General features: G+C 40.2%; 2 protein-coding genes across 2 annotated transcripts in view; both read right to left on the reverse strand.

Moving 5' to 3' along the window:
• Positions 1-3,744, reverse strand: part of LOC109955653 (thiosulfate sulfurtransferase/rhodanese-like domain-containing protein 1) — a 47,337-nt gene extending 43,593 nt beyond the window's left edge. The window contains exon 1 of the mRNA XM_020592039.1: positions 3,285-3,744. Within this exon, the coding sequence (XP_020447695.1) occupies positions 3,285-3,375 (91 nt within the window). The 5' untranslated portion in view covers positions 3,376-3,744. The remainder of the gene's footprint in view (positions 1-3,284) is intronic.
• A 3,990-nt stretch (positions 3,745-7,734) lies between these two features.
• Positions 7,735-23,016, reverse strand: f8 (coagulation factor VIII, procoagulant component). The gene is made up of 27 exons (XM_020596043.1): positions 22,769-23,016; positions 22,473-22,570; positions 21,983-22,105; positions 20,847-21,059; positions 20,104-20,286; positions 19,849-19,952; positions 19,326-19,446; positions 18,962-19,235; positions 18,699-18,864; positions 18,431-18,518; positions 17,817-18,034; positions 17,538-17,682; positions 17,208-17,417; positions 15,711-16,474; positions 15,465-15,607; positions 14,831-14,996; positions 14,363-14,581; positions 13,800-14,028; positions 13,491-13,673; positions 12,809-12,925; positions 11,889-11,960; positions 11,634-11,719; positions 11,329-11,484; positions 10,673-10,817; positions 10,428-10,573; positions 8,595-8,777; positions 7,735-8,159 (listed from the first exon to the last, which is right to left on the reverse strand). The coding sequence occupies exons 1-27, from the start codon at positions 22,957-22,959 to the stop codon at positions 8,004-8,006; spliced, it is 4,899 nt and encodes a 1,632-aa protein (XP_020451699.1). The 5' UTR covers positions 22,960-23,016; the 3' UTR covers positions 7,735-8,003.
• Between the last annotated feature and the right edge of the window lie 1,072 nt (positions 23,017-24,088).

A 24,088-nucleotide genomic window follows, 5' to 3' on the forward strand; every position in this document is an offset into this window, starting at 1 on the left:
TGGGGGAGCTATAGTTTATTGGGGTCTTAGGAGAGCAGGAACAGAGATTAGATCTAAAGCCAGGAAGAGAGACCAACTTCAAAAGACAGGGTAATATACACTCACACAGGCAGAGAAGTTTTATTGCTAAAGGGGGGTTAGTGCCAAAGTCTCTTGGTAACAAAGAATAGGTGTCTATGTAAGAATTAAGACAGGGCAGGTATTCCTCCCTTTTTAGGGTGTTGTCTACAGCCATTGGAGCAGAGAGGATGATTGGAGGATGGACGGACTGAAGGACCAATCTTGGGAGAATTAAGTTTAAACCACAATTGCTCCCCAACAGTTTTTGGACCAATCAGAAAGCAACATCTTTTTCCTATAAATGTTGTGTACTGCCAGGTTGAAGTTTAGTTGGAGTGAGTGAGCGTGACGCGTAGGCTTCCATTTGTCACCCCACTCCTGAAGGAGAACAGCCCCCAAGCCATAAGACGATGCATCCGCTGACACTTTCGTCTCTTTGTTCAGGTCATACATGGCCAGCACCGGAGGGGAAGACAAAGCATCTTTCAATGTCTTAAATGCCCTGGCCTGATCCACATCCCAAACCCAACAGTTTATCTTTGAAAGGAGATCACGAAGTGGCTTGTCTTTTTCTGCCAACTGGGGGATGAACTTCCCCAGTTTTTGTTGTTCTTCTTGGGCACTACCACCATGCCTGCACAACAGTCGGTAGGCTCTTCCATGCGAGTGATTACTCCCAAGTTTTCCATGCGCTGAAGCTCATCCTTGACCTTCCCCATCAACGGTAAGGGAATGCTCCTTGGGGTTTTCAAAGAGAAGGGCACAGCATCGGGTTTGAGCTTAATACAATAGGGTTGTCGGACCTCACCTAAGCCGCTACATAACTTTGGGTAACTTGACTTCAGGGTGCCCATGTCAATAATGTCCACACAAATCAGTATACCAAGAGCTACAATAGCTGGCAGTCTGAGCAAAGGCATACTTAGGTTTTTTACCACATACACCTTCTCTGTGATTTGCTTATCTCCTTTATTTAGCTGTAGTTTGACAAACCCCATCACTTCCAGTGGAATTCTCCCTGGACCCAGTAGAGATCTCTCTGCTTTATGAAGCACTGGCAACAGTGTGTTTTGAAAAATGTTGGCGAAATTCTTCTGCGAAACAACAGTGACATCCAAGTCTAGGTCTTTTTTCCATTTGCATGCGTTCTGACAGCCGTGTATCGACCAAGCCTACTACAATCCTGTCCCTGATGAGCTCGTCATGTAATGCTCCATAGTTACAATATTCTGCCAACGCATACAGAGCTGTGACAAATGCATCAACTGTCTCGTTTGCTCCTTGTTTGCACATATTAAATCTTGCACGCTCATACACAATGTTTTTTCACTACAAAGAATGACTGAAAGCCTCTCTTACTTTAGCATACTGACGCTGATCAGCTTCACTGAGTTTCAGGCCCCGCTGTACGTCATCTGCTTCATCACCCATACAATTAGTGATGGGCAGATGAAGCTTCATGAAGCAATCAAGCCTTTCATCCAATTGGTTCACTCCAGCGCAAAGCTTCTTGAAGCTTCATTTGCTCTAGGAGGACATCTACTGGATGCAACAATATCAGTTGGCATGAATTTGAAGTGTGTGGCATTTTGTAATCGTTTGCTCCTTGTTTGCACATATTAAATCTTGCACGCTCATACACAATGTTTTTTCACTACAAAGAATGACTGAAAGCCTCTCTTACTTTAGCATACTGACGCTGATCAGCTTCACTGAGTTTCAGGCCCCGCTGTACGTCATCTGCTTCATCACCCATACAATTAGTGATGGGCAGATGAAGCTTCATGAAGCAATCAAGCCTTTCATCCAATTGGTTCACTCCAGCGCAAAGCTTCTTGAAGCTTCATTTGCTCTAGGAGGACATCTACTGGATGCAACAATATCAGTTGGCATGAATTTGAAGTGTGTGGCATTTTGTAAAAAGCCTGTGAATAAAACTGTCAGCAAAATAAAGAAGTATGCAAAACATGTATATTGTAGTGATGGTAGTATACTGTGTATATATATATTGGCAGTATGGAAAATGATGAAAATGGAAATGATTATTTACAGTGAGGCGAGGGTGGTTGGGGTTGGGGTATGGACAATGATTGTGCTTTTGTAACGTTGAGGTATGGCCAGTGATTATGGTTTAGGGGACATATCATTGGTTGTTATTTAAAAACAACAGTTTCTCCACTGTGGCAGGTCTTAGGCGATTTCTTTTTCTCCATCAAACACCCACATTTTGAATGGAGCCTGAGGGGTTTATATCGCTGTCAAAACTCGCGGCAAAATCCGAACCACTTCCTGAATCAGTCACGTGGTACAACCGGGCAGCGAGGCTTCGGACGTCATCATTTTCAGCTCCTCCCCTAAATAACGCTAGCCTCGATACACGCATCGCGGAAACGCTCCCTCCCCTACTCGGCACACGCTTCGAAGCCTCGATACGGAACGTCACATCACTACATACAATAAATCTAATTATTTACTTGATTGTCTTCGGAGCTGATGGCGAGATTACTTGCTTGCCGAAATCTCTCGAATCGCCGTATCCATTTTGTCCACTCGTATGGTTTGGAAAAATCGAAGGGCTCCGGTGGCTGGATGCTAAAAGTAGCGCTGGGTGTGCTAGCCATTCTGCTAACTCCTTCCTCATTCAGCTCGTCCCCACTACCATCCATTTCCTTTCCTTTCGTGCAACCAGCGTCAGTGTCACTGACACCATATCGTATTTTGTAATAATACTTTTTCTACGTGAGTTCTTTGCACACGTATGGCTTTTTATTATTAACCTTGGCTTCCCGCCGTCTTAAACTCTAATCGGTCCTCTAATCGGTCTCCTCCTCATCTCCCCTCTCCACATCGGTTCCTCTTACACTTAACCATCACCAAAGGCTATTTAACACAACACCACAGGACTGCCTGTAGCCTGTGCTGTACTGGGTGGTTACAGATTGGACACATTTAAAGTAGAATTGTTAGAACTGTTGTCATTATAATGCATATCCCATCCCCTCAAGCAACGGATTTACCACTGCACAAGTCAAGCCTCGCCACAACAAACGTACTGCTAATTAATTCGCTTCATTTAAACTTCACATCTTTCAAGTAACCCATACCTCTCTGTCCAACGGCACAACAGCAAACTCTATCAGCAGCTTAACAGTTAACAACAGACCAGGCATGTACTGTAGGCCACTGTCTGGAACAACAAGCATAAACATTAAACACTGACTTACCGAGGCGAACGGTCAGCATCTCTGTTTGGCAAGCCTCCAGATCCTCTTTGGTCCAGTAGGTGCGAACAGTGCCATCAATGAAATCTCCCATTCATTATCCGGGTCGGTGCCGTAGTCCATCCCAGGTCCTGTGTTTAGAGCCCCTGAAGACACCTTCAGTGTCCTGTTTGCCGGCGTTGTGTCCCAAACAGCAGGATGTATTTGTTTCAATGTCCGCCCTGGTAGTTTCTATTTGGCAATGTTGGCTGTGCCACTCATGTGAAGCACCGTGCTAACATTAGCACTAGCCGCACTAGACTTATGGAGTAACTAAACTTTACATTAACCTGAGTAGCAAACCTCACACCTGTCGCTTTGATGTAGGGGCCTTCATGAAAATTCCTGTTAACTTACTTAAAGTTACTCTTGGTGTAGATTTTTTTTAACACTTCACTCGTGTGTCATAGAATCCGCCATGATTGTTTATATCGTTTCCATTCAGGAGGTCGCGAGCTCATAAACTGACACCAAACTGACCAATCAGTGTCAACAAGTTGGTACCAAACGGACCAATCAGTTAATCGCATGGTTAATGGCATTAGTTAATGGAAAGTGATTAGGGCCACTGTAAAAAAATTGATTTGAGTTCTGACTTTAAACTGAGAATTCTGAATTTAAAAAAAAACAGATTTAAAGCCTTTTTTACACTATAGGAATTATGTAAATTACACAACTAGATGGTGTCCCTGTGGGGATTATTTTTGGAAGATTATCTGTGAATAAGGAAACACTGAGTTATTAAATAGGCCTACAGAAACCCGTCAAAACTTTGGACACATTTTCCCATTTAATTCAATTGGAAAACCTTTCACTAGTAGTATACCCACATAACTACATTACATAGAGACATCACACAGAGGCCAAGTTTAATGCAGTACCTAATGCAGCTCTGCAGGGGGCTTCCTTCCCTTACTTTTCTAGATTAAGCAAATAATAATTGAACTTGTATAAAGGATCTAAGCAGAAAGACATGCTTAAGTAACTTGTCTTTTTCAGTCTGGGGTCTTGCTCTTATGTGGAGCAGCCATATACATGTCTGTGCCCTGTGGACCTTAAAAAAATAATTTCACCACTTACTGAATACCTAAACAAGTGGGTCACTACACATGATTTATGATGCTCTTAATTAGGCTATGTATTGTATTTGATAATATACATTTAGTGCTGATAGGCTTACTTATTAATTTTCAGATTCCTTATGAAATTAAATGACAAGAGCTAAAGTTTCAATTTCACCTTCAGCAGTTTTTTTGGGTTAGCTCATGTCACAGTGGAAATTTAAGGAAAATGACCATCCAGATGTGCACACACACACACACTGCTAAGCAATAAGTGTCAAAGAGAAATTCTTAAATATTAACTAATATGTTTTTTTTAACTGCTACAAAGAAAGCTGGTTCAACCTATAGTATTTAAAACTAGAAATCATATGGTTTGCTTTCAAAAATAGTTATGTGGTGCGTGTGAGTAACAGAAACTATTTTCTGCATTTTCGTTGTTTCACTTGTGCCTCTACTGCTGCATGCCTGCACACACACACATGCATACACACACATACAGTACACACACTGTAACCACCAGGAAGGAGAAAAACAAGAAGAAAAGGGGAAAAAACATCTACTTCTCTTTATTTGTTTTATCTTGAGGGTCTCCTGGGTCCTTGGGGCCTTCAGACCATAGTAGGAAGTGATGTAAGTGAAGATGATAACACTGTGGTCATTTTTTCTGTTGTGACACCGTTTTCCTTCCTACCACTTCTTGAGAACCAACCTTCACTGCAATGCCAACCTATAAATAGTCATTTGCAGTCTGATGAATTGTTAGGCTATAAAAGTCCCAGTGTTCCTTGAATAAATCTGTATATACGTATATATTTGAAAACTGAATGAAAATAGCTGAGAAGTGTAATTTGTGATGTAACACTGATCAAATTTGCAAATTTTGTAATACTGCACAGTCATTGTAGAAGGAAGTTTGGGTTACAGATTTGTTGCAACCAGGAGGAAGAAGAAAAAGAAGAAGTTGAGGGGTACTTTTTTTTCTGGTCAATTGCGTGTCTTTGCCCATTGACCACAAAAACTACAGTACCTGCTTTCCACTGAATACCACAAGTATTTGGATTTATTTCACCATGTTTAGGCAACATTGGCTTTTTGATCATTTCAGTACAGTCAGACAATGGACATATACATTTGGGAGTAGTTGATTCACTGTAGATTTTGTGAATTTGGAACTTTCTTACATCACAGAGGATGCAGTTTGACAGAGAGCTGCCAAGTCTTGGATGTCAGAAGAGCATGAGTGTGTGCAGGTTATAGAAATTAGTCATAATTTAATCAGTTTCACTGTTCAACAACAACAGAACAACTTTTGGTTCCAGTTTTTCAAAAGTGACACTGAGCTTTTTCTGGGAAGCTATGGTGGGCATTTTTATTATTTCATAAGATTTTATGTAAGCTACTAATGATTAATTGAAAAAAACTGATTTAGCAATAATGAAAATAATGTTCTGTGTTCAGTTGAGTTCTAAAGCAAATTGTAAGTCTCTGTTGATTTTCAAAGGCAAACAGAAAACAGAATGATAAATGTATTATACATGTACTGTAATTTATGGAGGAAGCAAGGTCATAACAAAGTCTGACACATGACTTCAAGTTAAAAACAGATGGATTAATTTATGCACACATATCTAAAATAAACAGGCCTATACTTGGCGAAGAGGATACCTACCTATCACCATCTGAGTGTGCCAATGCATATTCACAGCAAACTAAAACACAACTATTGCCCACTTTTAGCCACACCCCACACCAGGTGCCTTTAACACACAAAATGTTCGCAACAAAAAATACATTATATCAGTAATAATGTGCAAGTGCAGGTATCCAGAGACCTAAGTCTGCATAGGAGCACGGGAGCCTGTGACAAAGTTTGTAATATACACTCTCTTCAACTGGAGTTGGCCTGCAAGGGAGGCAAAATAGCCATCTTAAGACAACCAGGCAGCATGAGCATGTCAGGACAGCTGCTCATCACTACCTGAACTGTTTAGGGGCTAATCAGGTCCTAGAATGAAGTACAGTAGTGATTGCTGGTTGAAATTAATATATATATATATGCCTGTAATTATTACAGCTGGTTCTTCCACATGCTGCAAAACTCTACAGCTGATAGGTGATCATACCATGGCCTCTGCTCACCCCCGTTTCATTTGGATCATGTGTATTACTGTTATTTAGTTGGAACTGTCACAGGTGCTTGTGTCACAGCAGTGGTCCCCAACCTTTTTATCACTGCGGACCGGTCAACGCTTGACAATTTTTCACCGCGGCCCGTTGTTGCTGACATTACAGATACCGTGTTATTGTTTTCAGAGAGATAAAGTGTGACAGCCAGGCAAAATGTGCTCCTGCCATGTCTCTGCCAATGCATATCCTGTCTGGTATTTCTTTGCCCTCCAAACAAAGCACACTCCAGCCTGCAAACTTCCTCAGCTGATAATGGGTTGATAAGGTTAGTTTGAACTAAAACATGCTGCTCATGTTTTCAAGCTTCACATAATCAGGCCCATATTATACAACGTAGACAAAAACATGCACACACCTTGGTGATCTTACTGTTTCCCTTCCTGTCACCTCATCATTTCATCCTTGTCTGTGAATGTACTTGTTTTTCCTCAGTTTAACACGGCTGTGTATTTTAACTTGTAACAGAACAATGTTGGAGCCGAATCGCTCATTGTTTCTGCCAGGAGGGTCTGCTGGAGGTGGATCAGCCAAAATAACAGTTCAGGAACATTTTGGACTAAATAAACAGGGAACAAAGAAATAACAGGGATAATATTTTGGGAAGAAGGAAGAAAACAGAAGCAAAACATAGGAAGGAGTGCATCAAGGAACATTTGATTTATCATTATGTTATTGCTTGAAGCTGGTCATGTTCAAACATACACCTGAATTTGTTTTAGAGTTTTGAAAGTATGCATAATAGTTAAAATTTTGCATTCAGCTGGAAAACAAATATGAGTCTTTGTATTTGTGTGTTTGTGTGAATTTGTTGGTCACAGCTGAGGCATGGAATAAATACCGCTGAAATTCTTTAACATTTATTGTATATTTAAATTTTAATAAAGAAAAAAAAGAAAAATAAAACATTAATACAAAATTTTCCAATGTTATACAACAACCAGTTAAACTGTATACATCCTTCTTAGTCTTAAATATTTATACAAGCTTATATTCAAAAGATTTGTTTCATATGTAGAGGAAGCTTAACAACAAATACTGAGTAGCTCAGCTGTGTTTATCTTAAAACTGACACTTTAAATTGGGTTTTTCCCTGCTAACTTATTATATACATGTTACTTTAAACATATTGATTCACTGGATGAGTCCAATGAGTAGCTCAGCTGTGTTTATCTTAAAACTGACACTTTAAATTGGGTTTTTCCCTGCTAACTTATTATATACATGTTACTTTAAACATATTGATTCACTGGATGAGTCCAAAATAATCAGTTTTGGATAGCATTTTTTCTGAACAAAGTACAGTTTACATATACTTATATATAAGAAGTGCTCTATATAACATTTCTCTTCACTTGTCAAGCATCACAGTGAGACCAAGATGCATTACACCCTCACTGCTACTAAGATGCTGCATGTTATTTGTCCACTGGTGTCACAGCCCCTGCTGTGTGTCACAGCCCAGGACCTCCAGACGCAGGGCGATGTCGTTGGTCCAACCCCGGGGGTGGATACGGAGGTAGCGGCCGAACAAAGGAGGATCAAAATCTGTGACAGCTTCTTCGTCTGGGTCGTTGTTACCTGTGAAGATCTGAGGAAGGTAAGCGGAGGAATGAAACAAAGAAACAGGGAGAAATATTTAGTAGATGAATAAATGTAATAAACTAACACTCGAGGCTACAATTTGAAGATAAGATACATCAAACAAATCCATATATGATGACCTATGTGTTATAGTCAGTTGGATTTTGGAAAGTATAATAGCACAAACTTTACTGCCCAGAAGTTTTATTATTAGTTTCAGTAATTCACACAAGCATTTATTACACTGTCTGTCACTTAGACAAGATCCTTTTGGTAGGTTGTCACCTCCACAGTACAAAGTGAGTCCTCCATAGTAAGGGAAACTGTGAGATATACATACTTGTGCATATCTGATAAACCTGGATTATATTAGCTGAGATCATGTCAACACTGAGGGTGACCTGATTTTATTGAAAAACTAGGATAGATACACTTGGCATACCTTCTCTCTTCGGGATCTCTCCTCTAACACGCTGCTCCAGGACTGTCCATCATGACTGATGGTAACGGAGAACTCTGTCACCATCATCGGGGTAAACAGATATTGTGCTCCTTGAGTTACGACTCCTGTGATGCGTTTGATTTTTCCCAAGTCAACCTGCAGCCACTCATGAGGATTGTTGTTCTGGGGTGACAAGTACAGAGGAAATGTTTTTAGATCTCAGAAAGCAAGCTATTTTCATTTATGTCCCAATACAGAGCAAAACACACAAATAAAAAAGAAAACTAGACCTGCAAACAGGTATAGCAAGGTCCAAGCACCCAACACAACTCGGGGAAGCCAGGTGGAGAAAACTATCCCTGAATTAGGCTAAAACTGTTGGTTTAATACATATTTGTTTGTATGCCTGCACTGCAATAGATTTAAATCTAAAAGGTCAAAATGAAATATATATACTGTCTTTTCACTGTTTTATTATTCAAACTCCTGAAACAACCTCAGCATCTCCATATTTAGTTTCCACATTAGAACTACATGATATAATGTGCAGGTGAACACACGACTATCAAACAATACGACTGGAAATAAAAGAACTTGTGCCATTAAATAAAATGAAAGACATACCAGCTTCTAAATGAAGTAGAAGCAGGCCAAGTCACAAAACAACAGATGCAGAGTTTGGCAAAGGGAACATCACTTCCTCTCCCACATCAATTTAACATGACCAGGAAATGTGCATGCATAGTTTCTATAGTTTTCCACTGACATGTTGCACATGGCAAAACCAGATGAACTGGTATGTGGAGATTTTTTCCATTTAAATTTTTGTATCCACCATTCATAAAAAAAACATAAGGAAGCTCAAGGAAAGAGTTGCTCTGTTACAGGAAAAATTCAAGCAAACAAAAATGATACCACCACTTTCATGATCTAAAATTCAAAAGCCTATTTAAGAATCAGATGCCTCACATGTTGATACATAAGGAAAAGTAAGTCACCGTGGTCCCATTAGATTCTACCTTCTGGAATACATTTGCAAGATGTGCTTTCTTCTTGTTTAGGCTAATGCGAACAACAAATAAATGCTCCTAAACCTCTGATGTTAGCAATATAAAACCATTTGTTTAGGTCATTAAAGCACATTAACAACACTATTCGAGATAATTGTTGGCCCAAAGTGTTTGACCCCGTTCTTGAATCATAAGTGTGTGACAGTTCACACCTCTACAGTTCAGTGCTGCAAAGTGCAACTATAGGAGAGGAGGACCTACAGGGCAAAACAATAACAGGACAGAGAGGCATAGGAGAATACAAACACACACACAAAGATGTGGGTGGTGCATGCAGCACAAACACTTGAATTTAAACAAACTCAAACCAGGCACTTTGTGGTATTGTGGTATGTACCTTCATCATTTGGTTATCAGGACAATGTCAACTAAATTCTAATTACTTAACCAGACAGTAGCTTGCTAGCTGTTTAAATAATTGTAGCACTAGGAAAATACATGTTCAGTTTTTCATTAGTAATAACTACCTGGAGGCAGAATGTCTGCAAACAGAGGCACCATGATCCATTACTTCATTCAGTGCACTGATTGTTACAGTACAGGATGTCAGTGTGGACATCCTGGGTCAAACTACTGACCACTGTTTTACTCAGTACAAGTCATGCTATGATCACTCTGTCTGTTGGGAACCAGCACAAGAAAAGTAAAATGTTATTAAGTTATCTGTTTTACAAGAATATAAATGTAGTTTTACTTGTGTGATATATTAGAATTGCATGTTCTGTATACATCTATTTGTGAATGAGTATGTGTGTATATTAACCTTGGGCCTCCAGGCATTGATGCTGCCTCCTTGATGGAGGCGTGCGAGTTCGGGGCTCCAGCTGTGCAGCAGGGATGAATAAAATGAGGAGGCACTAAAGCTGCTGTCAGGAATCAGCCTCCGGAGCCCAAGAGGGAGTGAGCAACCTGGTCACACACAAACACACACATACACAGGGTCATTCTCAGCATTTCTACACAATAAAGTTAACTGCAATAAATTCTGTTGGTGTTGGTACCACTCACTGTTGAGATCGCAGCCCAGCAGCTCCAGTCGGAGAGCAGGGTTTCGCACAAAGCTCACCGGATGAATCCTGACGTAGCGAGCCACAAATGGTGGCGAGAAGTAGTTTTTTTTTACTCTGGAGCTGTCCATGTTGCCACCAAACATCTAAAACAGAAACAAACACTTTAGACCAAACTTGGATCATGCTGATAGTTAAGAACAAGTTAGTTCATTAGCCCTATGAAATAACTGCCAAGCCTTCTCCAGATCAATCCAAAACACGCATTTAGGCAGATTTTCAACACTGAAGAGAGAGACTGGTTCCCTTCTTTTGCAGTAACATGAATGTAACTATCATTTTATGGTCATGCAATGCAGTGTTACATACTGGAGGGTTCATCTTCCTGAGACAACAAATTGGAAACATGTGAAATATGTGTTACATATCCTATATCTAGAAACCCAGTAAAACTATCCCAGTGGTCACATGGTCTGTTTATTTGTTGATCTGGGAACTGCATATTCCATGACTGCTTGTATTGCAGGTTCTGTTTCTGCAGTTCTGAAGGACACATTTCCTGAAGAATCAACATGTCATTGCTAATAAATGGTAACCTTAATCCTACCTGTGAGATACTGTATATACATTATGTGAATACCACAGTAGGAGACATACCATGTCTGACTCGGTGCTGTTTCCTCTGTAAGTGCTCCAAGAATCCTGGTCCAGACTGTAGGAGATGTTGAAGGATATGACGTAGTTGTCCTTCAGCCATGAGCTGGCTCCCTGTGTCTGCACACCATGCAGCAGGGTGGGCCTCTGGAGGTCAACCTAATAACGCACATGTCATATGAACACTACATTTACATTTGCATTTGACTGAATTCAAGTCTTGGATAAAACATACTGGACACCATCTACTGCAGCAGATGCAGTGTAAATGCTGTGCAGAGGATAGCACGAGAAAGGCTGTATCTAACCTGTATCCATGACTTCTCGTTTCTGCCCATCCAAGCGTTGATTGAACCCGACTGATCCAGCCTGGCCAGCCTGGGCTCCCAGTTACCTGGAAACATGTTACGATCACAGTTAAGATCCAGATCAGATCAGATTGCATAAACCTGCCTAAAATGGAAATGCAGCCACAACACCAGTTTATTTTCATTTTTAATGTACTAGGTAAAGACTTAACCTTTCTGCAGATATTAACACGTACTGAGGAAATGCTGTCTTACCTATGTGATCTGAGGCTGTGATCTGAGAATCCTGAATCCTTCCTGATTTCATGCCCAGCGGCAAGACACATCCTATATGTCATTACAAGAAAATATAGCTGAATAATGCATGTCAAATAGTAAGGTGAATAATTATCATTCAAAATGCACTTAATACATCTGAAGAGTACAACACTATCTGTTTTAGGATGTTTCTGGAAAGAATGACCTGCAACTGTACAGGTTTACCTCTGATATTTGGTCTAGGAATGTGGGGAAAATACCCATAAATTAGAAAATTAGAAAATAAAAACAGTTTACACAATTCATATGATGAAACTCTTCAAAATGCAGCTGCAGTGGTGTTTATCACGTTCCTAGTGTTGCAAAATCTTGATAATTTTTCCTAAACAATCCAAAGGTCCATGAGGCTGTTAGCCTTGAAACACACAAAAAAACAAAGTAATAAACTGACAAAAAAAAGAAAATATTATCTTTGTGTATTGCCAGAGAAATGGGTATGTTGTAATTAAGTCAAAGAGTTTATGTTCTGACTGTTTCAGAACATCTCAGACTCAGCATGTCATGCTCCGTTCTATACTGTAGAAAAAGCTCAAGGACTTTGTGTATCTTTTGTCAATTGTGGTGCTGGAAAAGCTTCAGATTTTGACCTATTGCTTGTCCTGAAAAACAAATGAAAGGACCACCCAAATCATTAGGATTCTGGAGACCATGAAATCAGTCCTTTCAGTTGCTAGTGAAATATTTCACTCTGGAGCAAAGTGTTGGAAACAGTCAGAACACACTGACATTCCTATGGTCATTAGTATGGCTAAACAGACCCAACTACACTAAACCCACTACTTTGATGATCTGTTATATTACAGCTCCATTTACCTTACAAACAACATTTTTCAAGGACAAGTGACATGTATACGTACGTGGATTATACACCAGTAGTTTAGCCCGCATGCCAGCCAGCTGGTAGTCTCCTATGGTGCACTCCACCAGCCATGTGCCAACTGTGGGGGGTCTCATTTCCACTGTGCCAAACACACCTAGTGACATAACACAATGCATGAAACAAGAGTCAAGAACAATGTTGAGACACAATAAGATGGAAGCTTGATTACTTTCTATGGTGATTACTTTCTATGGATTTCTTCAGTCTGTCAAAGGCCTGCCAGGATTCACTATATTAGCCCAAGAAGCTGCTCAAACAGTTGAGCTATCTCACATGGCTTTTGTCTAGTGTGACTTGAGTCACAATGCCATTAAATGAAGAGTGAGGTTCACATAAACATTATTGTCTTAACATATTATTTCTGTGGAATACAATCAGGCTAAATCTGGCCACTGACTAAATGCTATATAGTCCAAAACACGTTTTAGAAGAGGAACCAGGCAGACTAGAGTAGTAATGTACTCTACAGTGAAAACATGAGAAAGTGGATGATACTGATATTGGCTAAAACTGAATTCTGCATTGTGAGCAAATGCAGGGGTACACATCTATCTGTCTTTTTGTGTATGTATATGTTTGTGTGTGACTGATGTATGTAGTGTGGTATAAATGTACATAAAAAAATACAAATGAAAAACTGTGTGTATGTGTGTATTTACCAGGGAAGAGGCTGTAGACTCCCATACGGTGTTCCTGTTTAACGTGAACAGTGAAAGGCAAACCATGGAAGTGCACAGCGTGGTACTCTTCATTGTTTCCTACGTTCAGTAGGTGCCACCTGACTAGCTGGTTCTGGGCGACCATCAGACCAGGAAGTGTCTCTGCCACATAACCATTTATTGCTAAGGGAAAACACAGGCATTATTTCAGAGAAAAACTATGGCATAAAAAATAAATCACAACAAAAGTTTAATACTGTAGTAGGCTAATTACAGCATTAGACCAACAATTGTTCCAACTCTCTCCACCTGCAAATTTATTGCTGATGTGGTACCAGGGGTCCTCAGTGTTGACCTGACAGGGTGGAACACAGTGCTGCAGCAGATTCTCCTCCAGGTACCAGCTTTTAGTTTCATCAAAGGTGTGGAAGAGCAGGGAAAAATCCTGGATGTCTGGCTGCCTGTTTTGATGAATCTGGAGGGTACCAGGCTTACAAATCACCAGAGGACCGATCAGCCCTGAGTGAAGGTCCTTCTCCTGAAACAGTTAAAACCATTTACAGACAAGTCAAGGATTTGTTTGCAATATTAATTATTAAATTATCAAAAGTTAAACTTGTAATTGAAAATGAGAAATATTTTAGTGAATGCCATTTTATGTCCTTGCAAGAAAAATTTTAGAATTTTAAATTGTATTTAAAAATTCTCTACATATTTAGTTACAATTATAAGATATAAATAAACCAAAATTATAAAGACATTAAATGAAAACAAAACAAAGCACAAACTAAAACAATCACTTATAATTGTAATAATCCAATTGAAGATTCAAAGCATGGATATTCATGAAGCATGTGAAGACCTACACAGACCTTGTCTACAGTAGAGTAGTAAGCCCCAGTCTTGCAGTCAACTTCTGGTTCGGTTGGTCCTTGCCTCTTTGTTGTTTTCCAGTTATAGGTCTTCACCTCCCCAGGAGCCACAGGCTCTCCTGGGACCCCAGGTGGAGTGGCATTGTTTTGGACTACGTTGTCATAGACTCCTTGAAGATGAAAAGAGTAAGGCCTGGATGCCTTGTTCTTAAAGACCACCTCGAATATGACAGAGCGAAAAAGATACAATAGATCACCAATCTATCATACACCAATAATTAATAAAAAGTTTTGAATTTTTGAACTAAACAAGTGACAATTTTGAACATAAAGCGGCATAGTCTAATAGTCTAGTTATCTTTGATTAAAAAAGGTTTTTCACTGAAGATAACCAAAGTTCAAGTAGCTACTGAGACTACAGAAAATACATTTTATTTATTTATTCTTTTATTTTGCATAGATACTCACAGTGATGAGCTCGTTAACCTCAGCTCTGATTAAAGGTCCCATGATTCCCAGGTGTTCTTGAAGCTCCCCTCTGCCTATCGGATCCTGGAAGTCTTCACCCGTGTAGGCTCGAAACACCACCTTCTTATACTCTGGCAGGAACTTCCTCATCCCTCGACGCATCTCTCTGAAGGGAGGAGCTGAGTCAGTATTTGAACATCTTAGTACATTAGTGCAGGAGAAGAGAAAATGCATAAAGGAAGAGTTCAGCCTTATGGATTCATTTTCTGGCCATGTGTTAGATGGATAGTATGTTAGTTCATCTTACTACAAAACAAAAAAATTGTCATTTTTATGTTTCTGTTTATGTACAAATGAGATGTAACCTGTTAATTAGTGAACTTTAGCGGTGCTGGTAGGTGTGTTTCACAGTTTGAACAGTGCCAGGCTAGCTGTATCCATCTACCTCCAGTCTTTTTACTAAGCTAAACGAATCATCTCCTGGCTCTATCTTCATACTGTCTTGAGTGTACAGACACTAGAGTGGTATCAACCTTATCATCTCTTCTTGACAAACAAACGTAGTTATCAAAATGTCAAACTACATAAACCAACTTCTTTTAAAGTCCTGCATGCAAACCAAATGAAACCGTACATGGGACTGATGAACTGCCGTGGTTTTTTGATACCATAGTCCCAAGTGATCTCCTCTGCGGCGATGTAGTAACTGGGATGTCTGATTTTTCCAGAGCGTGGGTTCACATAATTTGTGTCAAATACATCTGATGCGTTGTTCACCTGTAATGAAATGTTTGCATTACTGTAAGTGAAGGCGAGTGTTTTGTGGGACTTATATGTATTTGATCAACGTACATAACACACACATACAGTACAATAGTACCTCTTGGGTGTAGTCATCATACTCCACAGACAGACCAATCCTTGTTGCGTTGTTATAATTGTATTCCAGCAAATCTGCTGTAAGTTGCTCTGGTTCAGCCTGAATGTGGTTTTGTGGTAAGTTATGACTCATGCTTGGTTCTACAGTTGGATTTCTGCTCAGTAAGATCTCATTGCTGCCTTCCAGCTCCTCCTCCATCCCATTCTTCTCACTTGGTACTTCACTCCTTTCCTCAGACTTTATTGCTGCACCAGTGTCAGTTCTGATTTCCGCAGTCTCTCCTGCATTCTCTGTTCCATTTCCTCCATCTTTTGAGGCTCCAGAGCTGATGTCTGTCCAGTTTCCCCCTGCCTGTCTTCTCTGTCTGACACCTCTCTTTTCCCTGTGCTCAATCTTATTCTGAGCCATGGTCCAATTGCTGCCTCTGTCTAGTTCCTCTAAGATATCCTTTGGGATGTCTCCCTCTGACACCATGCTGGGCTTCCTTCCTCCTAGTGATGTTGACTGTTCTTCAACTGGTCCACTTTTATCATTAGTGACATTGTGACCAGAAATGTTTACTGATTGAGTACTGGTAACTAACGCTGTGCGATTTTGAGGTCCACTTCCCCTTGGCTGTAGATGTATCTGATCAGTATAGCATATATTTTCCACAAACCGATTTTTGTCAACAAGGTCTCCACTGCCGCAGGAAATAACGCTGTAACGGATACTCATTCCCCGGCTCTTAAGGCTGCTATCAAAGGCACTTATCTCCCACTCACCTGAGAGAAGAAAAGGTTGAGTTAATATGACCTGAGTGTGTGCACTGGCAGAGCATGACATGCATAGAAATACACCCATTGTTTTTCTTGTGCCTGGGGAAAAGAGCAGTAGTATACCTAGATGCCTTGATACATCTCATGGGAAATAAGATAGTGGCCCTAATATGCAATGCACAAAGACCGCAATAAATAAATCAATAAATCAATAAATAAATGAATAAATAAATAAAATCATATTTATGTAGCTCTCCATAGACAGGTACTATATTGTACCTTGACTATCTGGTGTGTGCTGCATTTAAGTCTCCAAACAAGTCAAACCGCCCACTGGGGAACCACTGGTAAAAACACAAGAAGTTTTCTTTTCCTTGCTTTTGCTGGTGCATTGTTGCATTGTCTGATGCGTTGCCACCACTTGTAGATTCATGAAATAGTGTGAAAACCTCAGGAATGTGTAGTGTGTCACTGGTGCTACTAGTGGTCCAGAACTACACTGGCTTTCTTTAATTTGTCACAGCTTTTATTGTACTGTGTAGCTGTGTCAGGGAATCATGGGGAAATGTTAGTCCCACACTGAGATTAAATCAGTCCAGAATTACCTCAAGTTTGGCTTCACCTATCAACAAAATCTAACTAATTTGAGTTTTTGTTCTTTTCCAGCACCTAAAATCTCTTTGTTGCTTAGACAGGTCAGATTTTGAATGTGTCTGAAATTTACTTGGCTAAAACTTACCCAGCAGTTCAGTCTCCATGGGAACTGACATGCCAGTCATGGGGAAGAGTGTGAGGACGGATTGGTAAAGATGCTGGTACTGAAAGAGGTTTCCCGTGAAGTAGACAGAGAGGAAGTCAGTCTGGGTGCCCACATTAACCACATGCCAGAAAGTGACATCATTTTTACACATCACAAGCTGGTGCCTCCTGAACATGATCCCGTTTACACCTGAAAGAGGAAGGAAACTTAAATTCTTTCATAATTAACTGTGTTCAGCGGGGGTGATTATTCCAGTAAGAACCTTTCAGAAGATGAAAATAAACAAATGTGTCAAAAAAGTGAACTCACTGTAAATGACATTGGAATTGTAGAATTCAGGGTCTGTGATGTTAAATGGCTTTTGGCTGGACTTCTGCATGTTATCGTTGAAGTACCAACTCTTGTTCTCATCAAAAACAGCAAACATCAGGCTCCATTGTCTATCTGGTCCCAGCTGTATGCACCAATAGATTTATTAAAGACACAATATTACATTAGTGCAGGGAACATAGCATCTTATATCTTCCAACAATTTGACTAGATATTTCTTTTTGCTGTGTGTGGAGCATCATAAATGGTTCTTCTCACCAGGTTTCCAAAGATGTCCATGGCATCATACTTGCAAATGAGCAGGGTGCCCACCAGCCCCGATGCCAAATCCCTCTCTGGTGAGATGGTGCTCTGATACAGCTGGGTCAGACACTGTGGGTCTCCCTCCAAGGGTCCGTCATCTGTTGTTAGCCTCCAACCATAGACGAACGTCCCGTTTGGAGGAACTCCCATGAAGCGCAAGTCCTTCTCTGCATCTGTTTAGTTAGATGAGATTAGATCAAATTGTGACATTATACTGTACAAACTTTCACTACTGGCAAGGAGACAAAATAAAAGACAAGTGACTATAACAGCAAAAGAGCTATTTAATGCAATTTTATGATCTTAATTTAGCTTTGTGGGTTACTTTTAAAATATTATGCAATGTTTTCATAGTTTAGTGTCTTTTGTGAAAGGATTTCCTAGAATTTACAGCTAAAAGCATTATAGTAGATATGACACACAATTTTAAAGACAAGGTGTGTACAATTTTATGTGATTATAGTGCGTTTAAAATTACCTCTAGTTGTAGGGGACAAATTCTGAAGAAAGCTGTAAAATTTGGAAGACACTAGTTTTGTCTGTTGGTTTATATCCATGTATATACTTACCATTTGTGCTTCTCTGCAGCAGCGAGATCTTTGTAAGGCCATTGGGGTAGATATTGAACAGACGGCTGGCCAGGTTTCTGAAAGTGATCTGGAGACACAAGTCAAACCAATGGGAAATCAAGAGAAAGCTATGTGCCTTCACAAGTACTACAGTACATAGGTTTGATTTTGTGCAACTGTCATAATTTCTTTTGTTTTAGCTGAAATCTTCTCATTCACGACAGGATGCGTCTCATATATTATGACCTCAAAAACTTGATTCACTCACATGGATCTCATCATTGACTTGTCCTTTCAGAAGCGGACCCGCCAGTGTCTTGCAAGTGTTTTTCCTCTGAGTGAAAGATCCGTCTGTGTATTCCACATACACCACCTTTTTATACTTGTAATCCAGGTGATGAGGAGCTGCAGGAAAATACCTAGACCGCAACTCACTGATGTGGCAAAGAGGAAAAGACTGTCAACTTATGTCACATCAGTTCAGTATCTTATTTCCTGTCATTCTTGGTTGTCCTCCTCAAGATTTCCTACCTGTCTGTGGGTTTAAGGTGAGGAGCGTAGTCCCAGGTGACCTCCTCAGCAGCGATGTAATGCCGCCAAGATTTAGACTCTCCTCTGCTGGCTCTCGCTTGCAGTGGATTCTTGGGTTGAAAGTTTATGGTGTTGAAGGAATCCTCAAAGTCTTCATCACTGTACTCTTCACTGTAGTCCCTGTAATCCTTGTGTTTGACTTTACGCAGGTCAGGTCCCGGCACAATGATAGGGTCAGGACATTTCTCCACCGTAAACAACGCGCTCATACCATCTGGGTAGGGCAGTTGTGCACAGTAACAGTAACAGTTATGACTCAAACAGAAGAAATTGAATAGATTTTTATCAGGTAACAGACCCTTACCATTGCGGTGAGCTGGTATCTGACAACTGATAAGGAAGCGGCCTAGAGTAGTGGGTCTCATTTCTGCAGTGATGAAGGTCATAGGGGTCACCTCCATAGTTACTTTACGATGAGAAAGCACCTGAAGAAAAAAAAACCCACAAACAAAAAAACAAACAAATAAACAAAAAACCCATAAAAAACATTTTAATAGATTTTAGCCAAAGTTAAAACTAGTAAACCAAAAATTATAAATGGGCATTAATTATTATTTTTTCTTTATTTCTATACTGGCTAGTTGTGAAACAAAAATTAAACCACAGGGAAAAAGAGCCGTCAAAGCACATGAGATTAAAAAAATATATAATCTTTAGATGTATAGTTTTGATTGTACAGTATATAATCACCTACCACTGCATTGAAATTACACATTAATGTTAGTTTCATTATTCAGATTTACAAGATTAAGCTTTTAAATTTTTATTTTGGAAATTAAGGATTTAAAGAAGTTTAAACTGGACTTGAATGTGAAGACCTGAATTACCTGCAGAGTGTGAGCCTGAAACTGAATGGAGTGGATTTCAGGAGCTGTGCCCATCCCAATCATATGCCAAAACACATGACTGCCACCTTGGCACATTTTCAAGCCTACACATACACACAAACAAAGAAAGTGAGAGAGAATAAGGCCAAAATCTTTTGCAGACTACTAATAGAGCAGCCACCACTGATACAGCGAGCACAGTTAGCAACAATTAACATGGCAACATGACTGTCTGCAGACAGGCTGGTTCATTACCGGGCAATGTGGAGTTGACATATCCATTGATGGTGTGGTATTCCTTCCTGCCACGGCTCCTCGTGTACTTCTCTCTGCTCATCCTCTCTCCTACCTGTCCATACCAGCTCTTGGTCTCATCAAACACTGCAAACAGCAGGACAAACGCTGGTCTTCTCCTCTGGCCTTCCTCTGTGAAAGCACCTGGAGGAACGCACACACATAATACAGATATAACACATAATAAAAGGTCTATGAGCAAGATGTGAGCTACATGCGCAGTGCCATTGTGCAGCATGAACACCTTGTACTTCTGTATCTATCATAGTTCTGTTAAATGCTTTCTTCTACCCAGCATCCGTGGTATCCTAAGGATCTTTCCCAAACTTTTGTTGAAAATCAGAGCCACTCTGGGTTCAGTAATTATCTAATTTGTTTGCTACCTCAGTTTTTCAGATTTTAATTTAGGTAACCTGCAAGTTTGAATTCACCCATTTCCACATCATCCATAATGTTGGCCAACTTATATATTAACTTCTGAAAATTTCCCACATTCCACAGACCCATCTTCTAAATCAAGCTTTCTGATAAAATGAGCATTTTTTCAAACAACCAAGTTGAAATAATTTTATTTTAAGAGTTGGGAAAGCTATCTCCAGAACCAAAGAGGAGATTATACAATAGTTTTCATAGTAGTGGTGAATAAGCTGAACTTAACAGACCAAAACAGATCCAAAATCCCCTTTGTCCCTTGAAACACTGACTTGATTTGCAGATGAGAAGGGCACCGATGAGTCCGGAGTTCACATCTCTGACTGTGTCCACTTGGGATGAGTAGGAGTAGGTGAGGCACTCAGGGTCGCTGGTGGTGGGACCGTCTTTAGGGTGGATGTCCCACACGTACTTATAGTACCCTCCAGGAGAGACAGCATCATCATCCTTCTCCTGACCCACTGTGGAGTCATCATAGCCAGCTCCTGGAAACAGACACTGCATGACTCTGTGACTCATTTAACAGCAAAGGTGAGTCAAAGAATAAATGATGGATTTTGGTCTAATCTTCTTTGGGAGACAGAAGTACAATAATATAATTTTGAAAAATCCTCCTGTATTTACTTTTTTCGTCCTATTTTTACCCAGTTAAAGCCTCATTGATATTAATATCTCTTTTTTCAAGAGTGACCTGGCCAGTGAATTTACAGAAGTAAATAAATGCTTAAACCAATAAATCAGCTAGTGGAGAGGTCACTTGGGGGAAAAGTGTGTAACTTTCATTTAGAAAACTGTATGAGGACACACACACACACACACACACACACACACACACAAAGCTTTTCCTCAATTCCACACATTGATGCAATTGGATGTGCTAAATGATGGCTCATTGTTCAATATGACACCGGCAGCTTTGCAGATTATGATAAACACCTTTACAAAAATCTACTGTGGGTCAGGAAGACATGAGCCCTTTACAGGAACTGGCTGCATTGGGACATGTGCCAGTGCTTTCCGTTGAGGGTATTAATCCTGAAAAGCTTCCCACATCAGGGATATTCGGTCACCTCTGCAGCTAGGGAGCCCACTGTACAGAGGCACCTAAAATATTACATTAGACTTTTCTGTATTTTCTGTACAGAATTCATGCTCTGACTGGTTGGATCAAGCACGCTCCATAAAATCTGCACCTACAAGATAAAGATAACCGTTGCCCATGACAAATTCTAAAGAATGAGGAGGAAACTTTGAGTGAGTGAACATTCACATTAAACAGCGAATATGAGTCAAACTGCTGAGTCAGGTTCCAGCTCATTACTTGACTGCAAGAAAGTGAACACAAGAAAGTGAAACGGTTAAATCATGGTCAAGGAATGACAGCAGTTCCTTCCACTCAGCTCACTACCTTCAGACTGTTTCCAGTAAGTGATCCCTATGGGGCTGATGCTGTACGGCTGAGAGGCCAGGTTCTTAAAGTGGAGCACCACCCGGTCACCAGCCTGGGCAACGATCACCGGACCTTGAATACCTGCAACAGACAGACACAACTTTCTTAAAATATTAATACATATGGCTTTGTCGTTTAAATCAAATCCAAAGACATACTCTGAAACACAACTTATTATTAAGTTTTATTACTAACACTATAGTGGTCCATCACATCAATCTTTAAATCGCTCTCTTGACATAAAACAACTGAAAATGTGACCTTCTGCTCTACAAAGAAGGCTCTGATCCATCTGTGGCTTTTACTTTGTTTTCAAAAATACTGATTGGATTGTGCTTGGACAGTAATAGAAGGTACTAACCATTAATGGAATGTGATATAGTGACACAAAACTTTAGTAAAATTCGATTGACTGAGAAAATTGAGAATATAAAAAGAGGAGACCTACCTGTCCATGCTGGCCTTGGTTTGGGGACAGTGTATGTGGAGTCTGTATACTCTCTGTACACCGCCTTGATGTATTTTTGAGGAATACTGGATCTCATTCTGAAAAGAAAAAGTTTATCAATCAAGCCAGATCCATTATATTTATCAGTTTTTAAAGCGTCTATGCCAACCCAAGTTGTCGTCAGATTTTTTACACTTGAAAAATATATACAGTAAGTAACAAGCCTAACGACCTTATGGAGAGCACTGTTGCCAATAAACGTGTGGGTTCCCTAGATTAAACAAAGAAGTACTCACTTCTGGTTAGGCCCTGAGTCGGCCTTGTCCAGGTGCATGTAGTCCCAGCCGATTTCCACAGCTGCTACATGATACTCTCTTACAGTCGCGTTGGACTGCTGCGCCTCTCCGACGGAGGGGCGCAGCAGCGGCAGCAGTAGCAGAACAAGTGTCGCTGTCATCGCGGTGTGCGCACCTGTCAGCTCGGTCATGTCCCGCGTCAAAAACTATCCTCTCTGGCGCTCCTCATGCGGGCTGAAATATTTAAGGAGAGCTGAGGTTGGGGGCGTGGGGAGAAAACCGAAGCTGTGTGTGGAGGAGCGTAGTGGTGGGGGAGTGTGTGGGTGAGATTGTGCCAGCTCTGCTATGATAAGACCAGATGAAACTTGACTGTACCGGGACAGACATTTGTTAGGACACACAGGCTGTTGCACAGTGTGATATGATTATATGCTTCCATAAAAAATAAAAGTACTTTTGCTACTTTTAAATGAGCAAACCACTGTCGACTTGACTTTATCATTTACTAATGCTTCATAAACTGTTATAAGCATTCATAACAACATTTGGGTTGGCAGGTAGTGAAAAATCCCCTTTTCTGGGGTTTATCCTGGTCTGCTTACAGGAACATCTAGAGCCAAAATCAACGTACTAACAAACTAATACTATTCATATCACACAGGTGATGGTGTATTTCAACATGAGAAATAAATTAGTATTAGCTGATGGATTGCCAACATTTATTAAAGCATTGTGCCACATCTGATCAGTGCAATATAAATATATAAAATATCCACAATAGCCACATCCACACTAACATAAAAGTAATAATTATTTCTAATCATATATATTGAAATACTGAGTGAATGTGTCAAATGATTACACACAGTTGTAATTCACAGTTCGGATAGCGCAAGGATAAAAGCTAATTATAAGTCTATTAGTCCTGGTTTTCAAGCTCCTGTATCTCCTCCCAGAGGGCAGGAGGGCAAACAGTTCATGTCCAGGGTGTGTATTGTCCTTTAGGATGTTCCTAGCTCTGCTGAGACATCTTGAACTGGCAATATCCTCCAGAGAAGGCAAAGGGCAAAAAAGGCAAATGTTTTAACCCTGAGTTACACGTTATAAACCCTCCTTAAATGGTGCCTTGTTGCACCTGCGATCCAGTAAGCTACTCTCCTATCTATACATGCAAACAAATGTCTACCTGTGAATATATACTGATATAAAATTTGGGATTAAATGAGTGGAATATTTCTGCAAAATAAAACTACTATACACGTATATCTCAGTGTAAAACCACAACACTTCATTGATGATTCAGTTAACTGACTAACAGGG

Source organism: Monopterus albus, unplaced genomic scaffold, assembly GCF_001952655.1.
Source record: "Monopterus albus unplaced genomic scaffold, M_albus_1.0 scaffold2.1, whole genome shotgun sequence".
Lineage (NCBI taxonomy): Eukaryota > Metazoa > Chordata > Actinopteri > Synbranchiformes > Synbranchidae > Monopterus > Monopterus albus.

Excerpts from the sequence above, each read along its gene's own strand:
- f8 (XM_020596043.1), bottom strand. The coding sequence starts at position 22,959 with ATGACCGAGCTGACAGGTGCGCACACCGCGATGACAGCGACACTTGTT. Across the intron at positions 11,720-11,888 it reads CACAGCCTCAGATCACATAG|GTAACTGGGAGCCCAGGCTG; the intron begins GTAAGACAGCAT and ends ACATGTTTCCAG. Across the intron at positions 8,778-10,427 it reads TCAATGCCTGGAGGCCCAAG|AACAACAATCCTCATGAGTG; the intron begins GTTAATATACAC and ends TTGTCACCCCAG.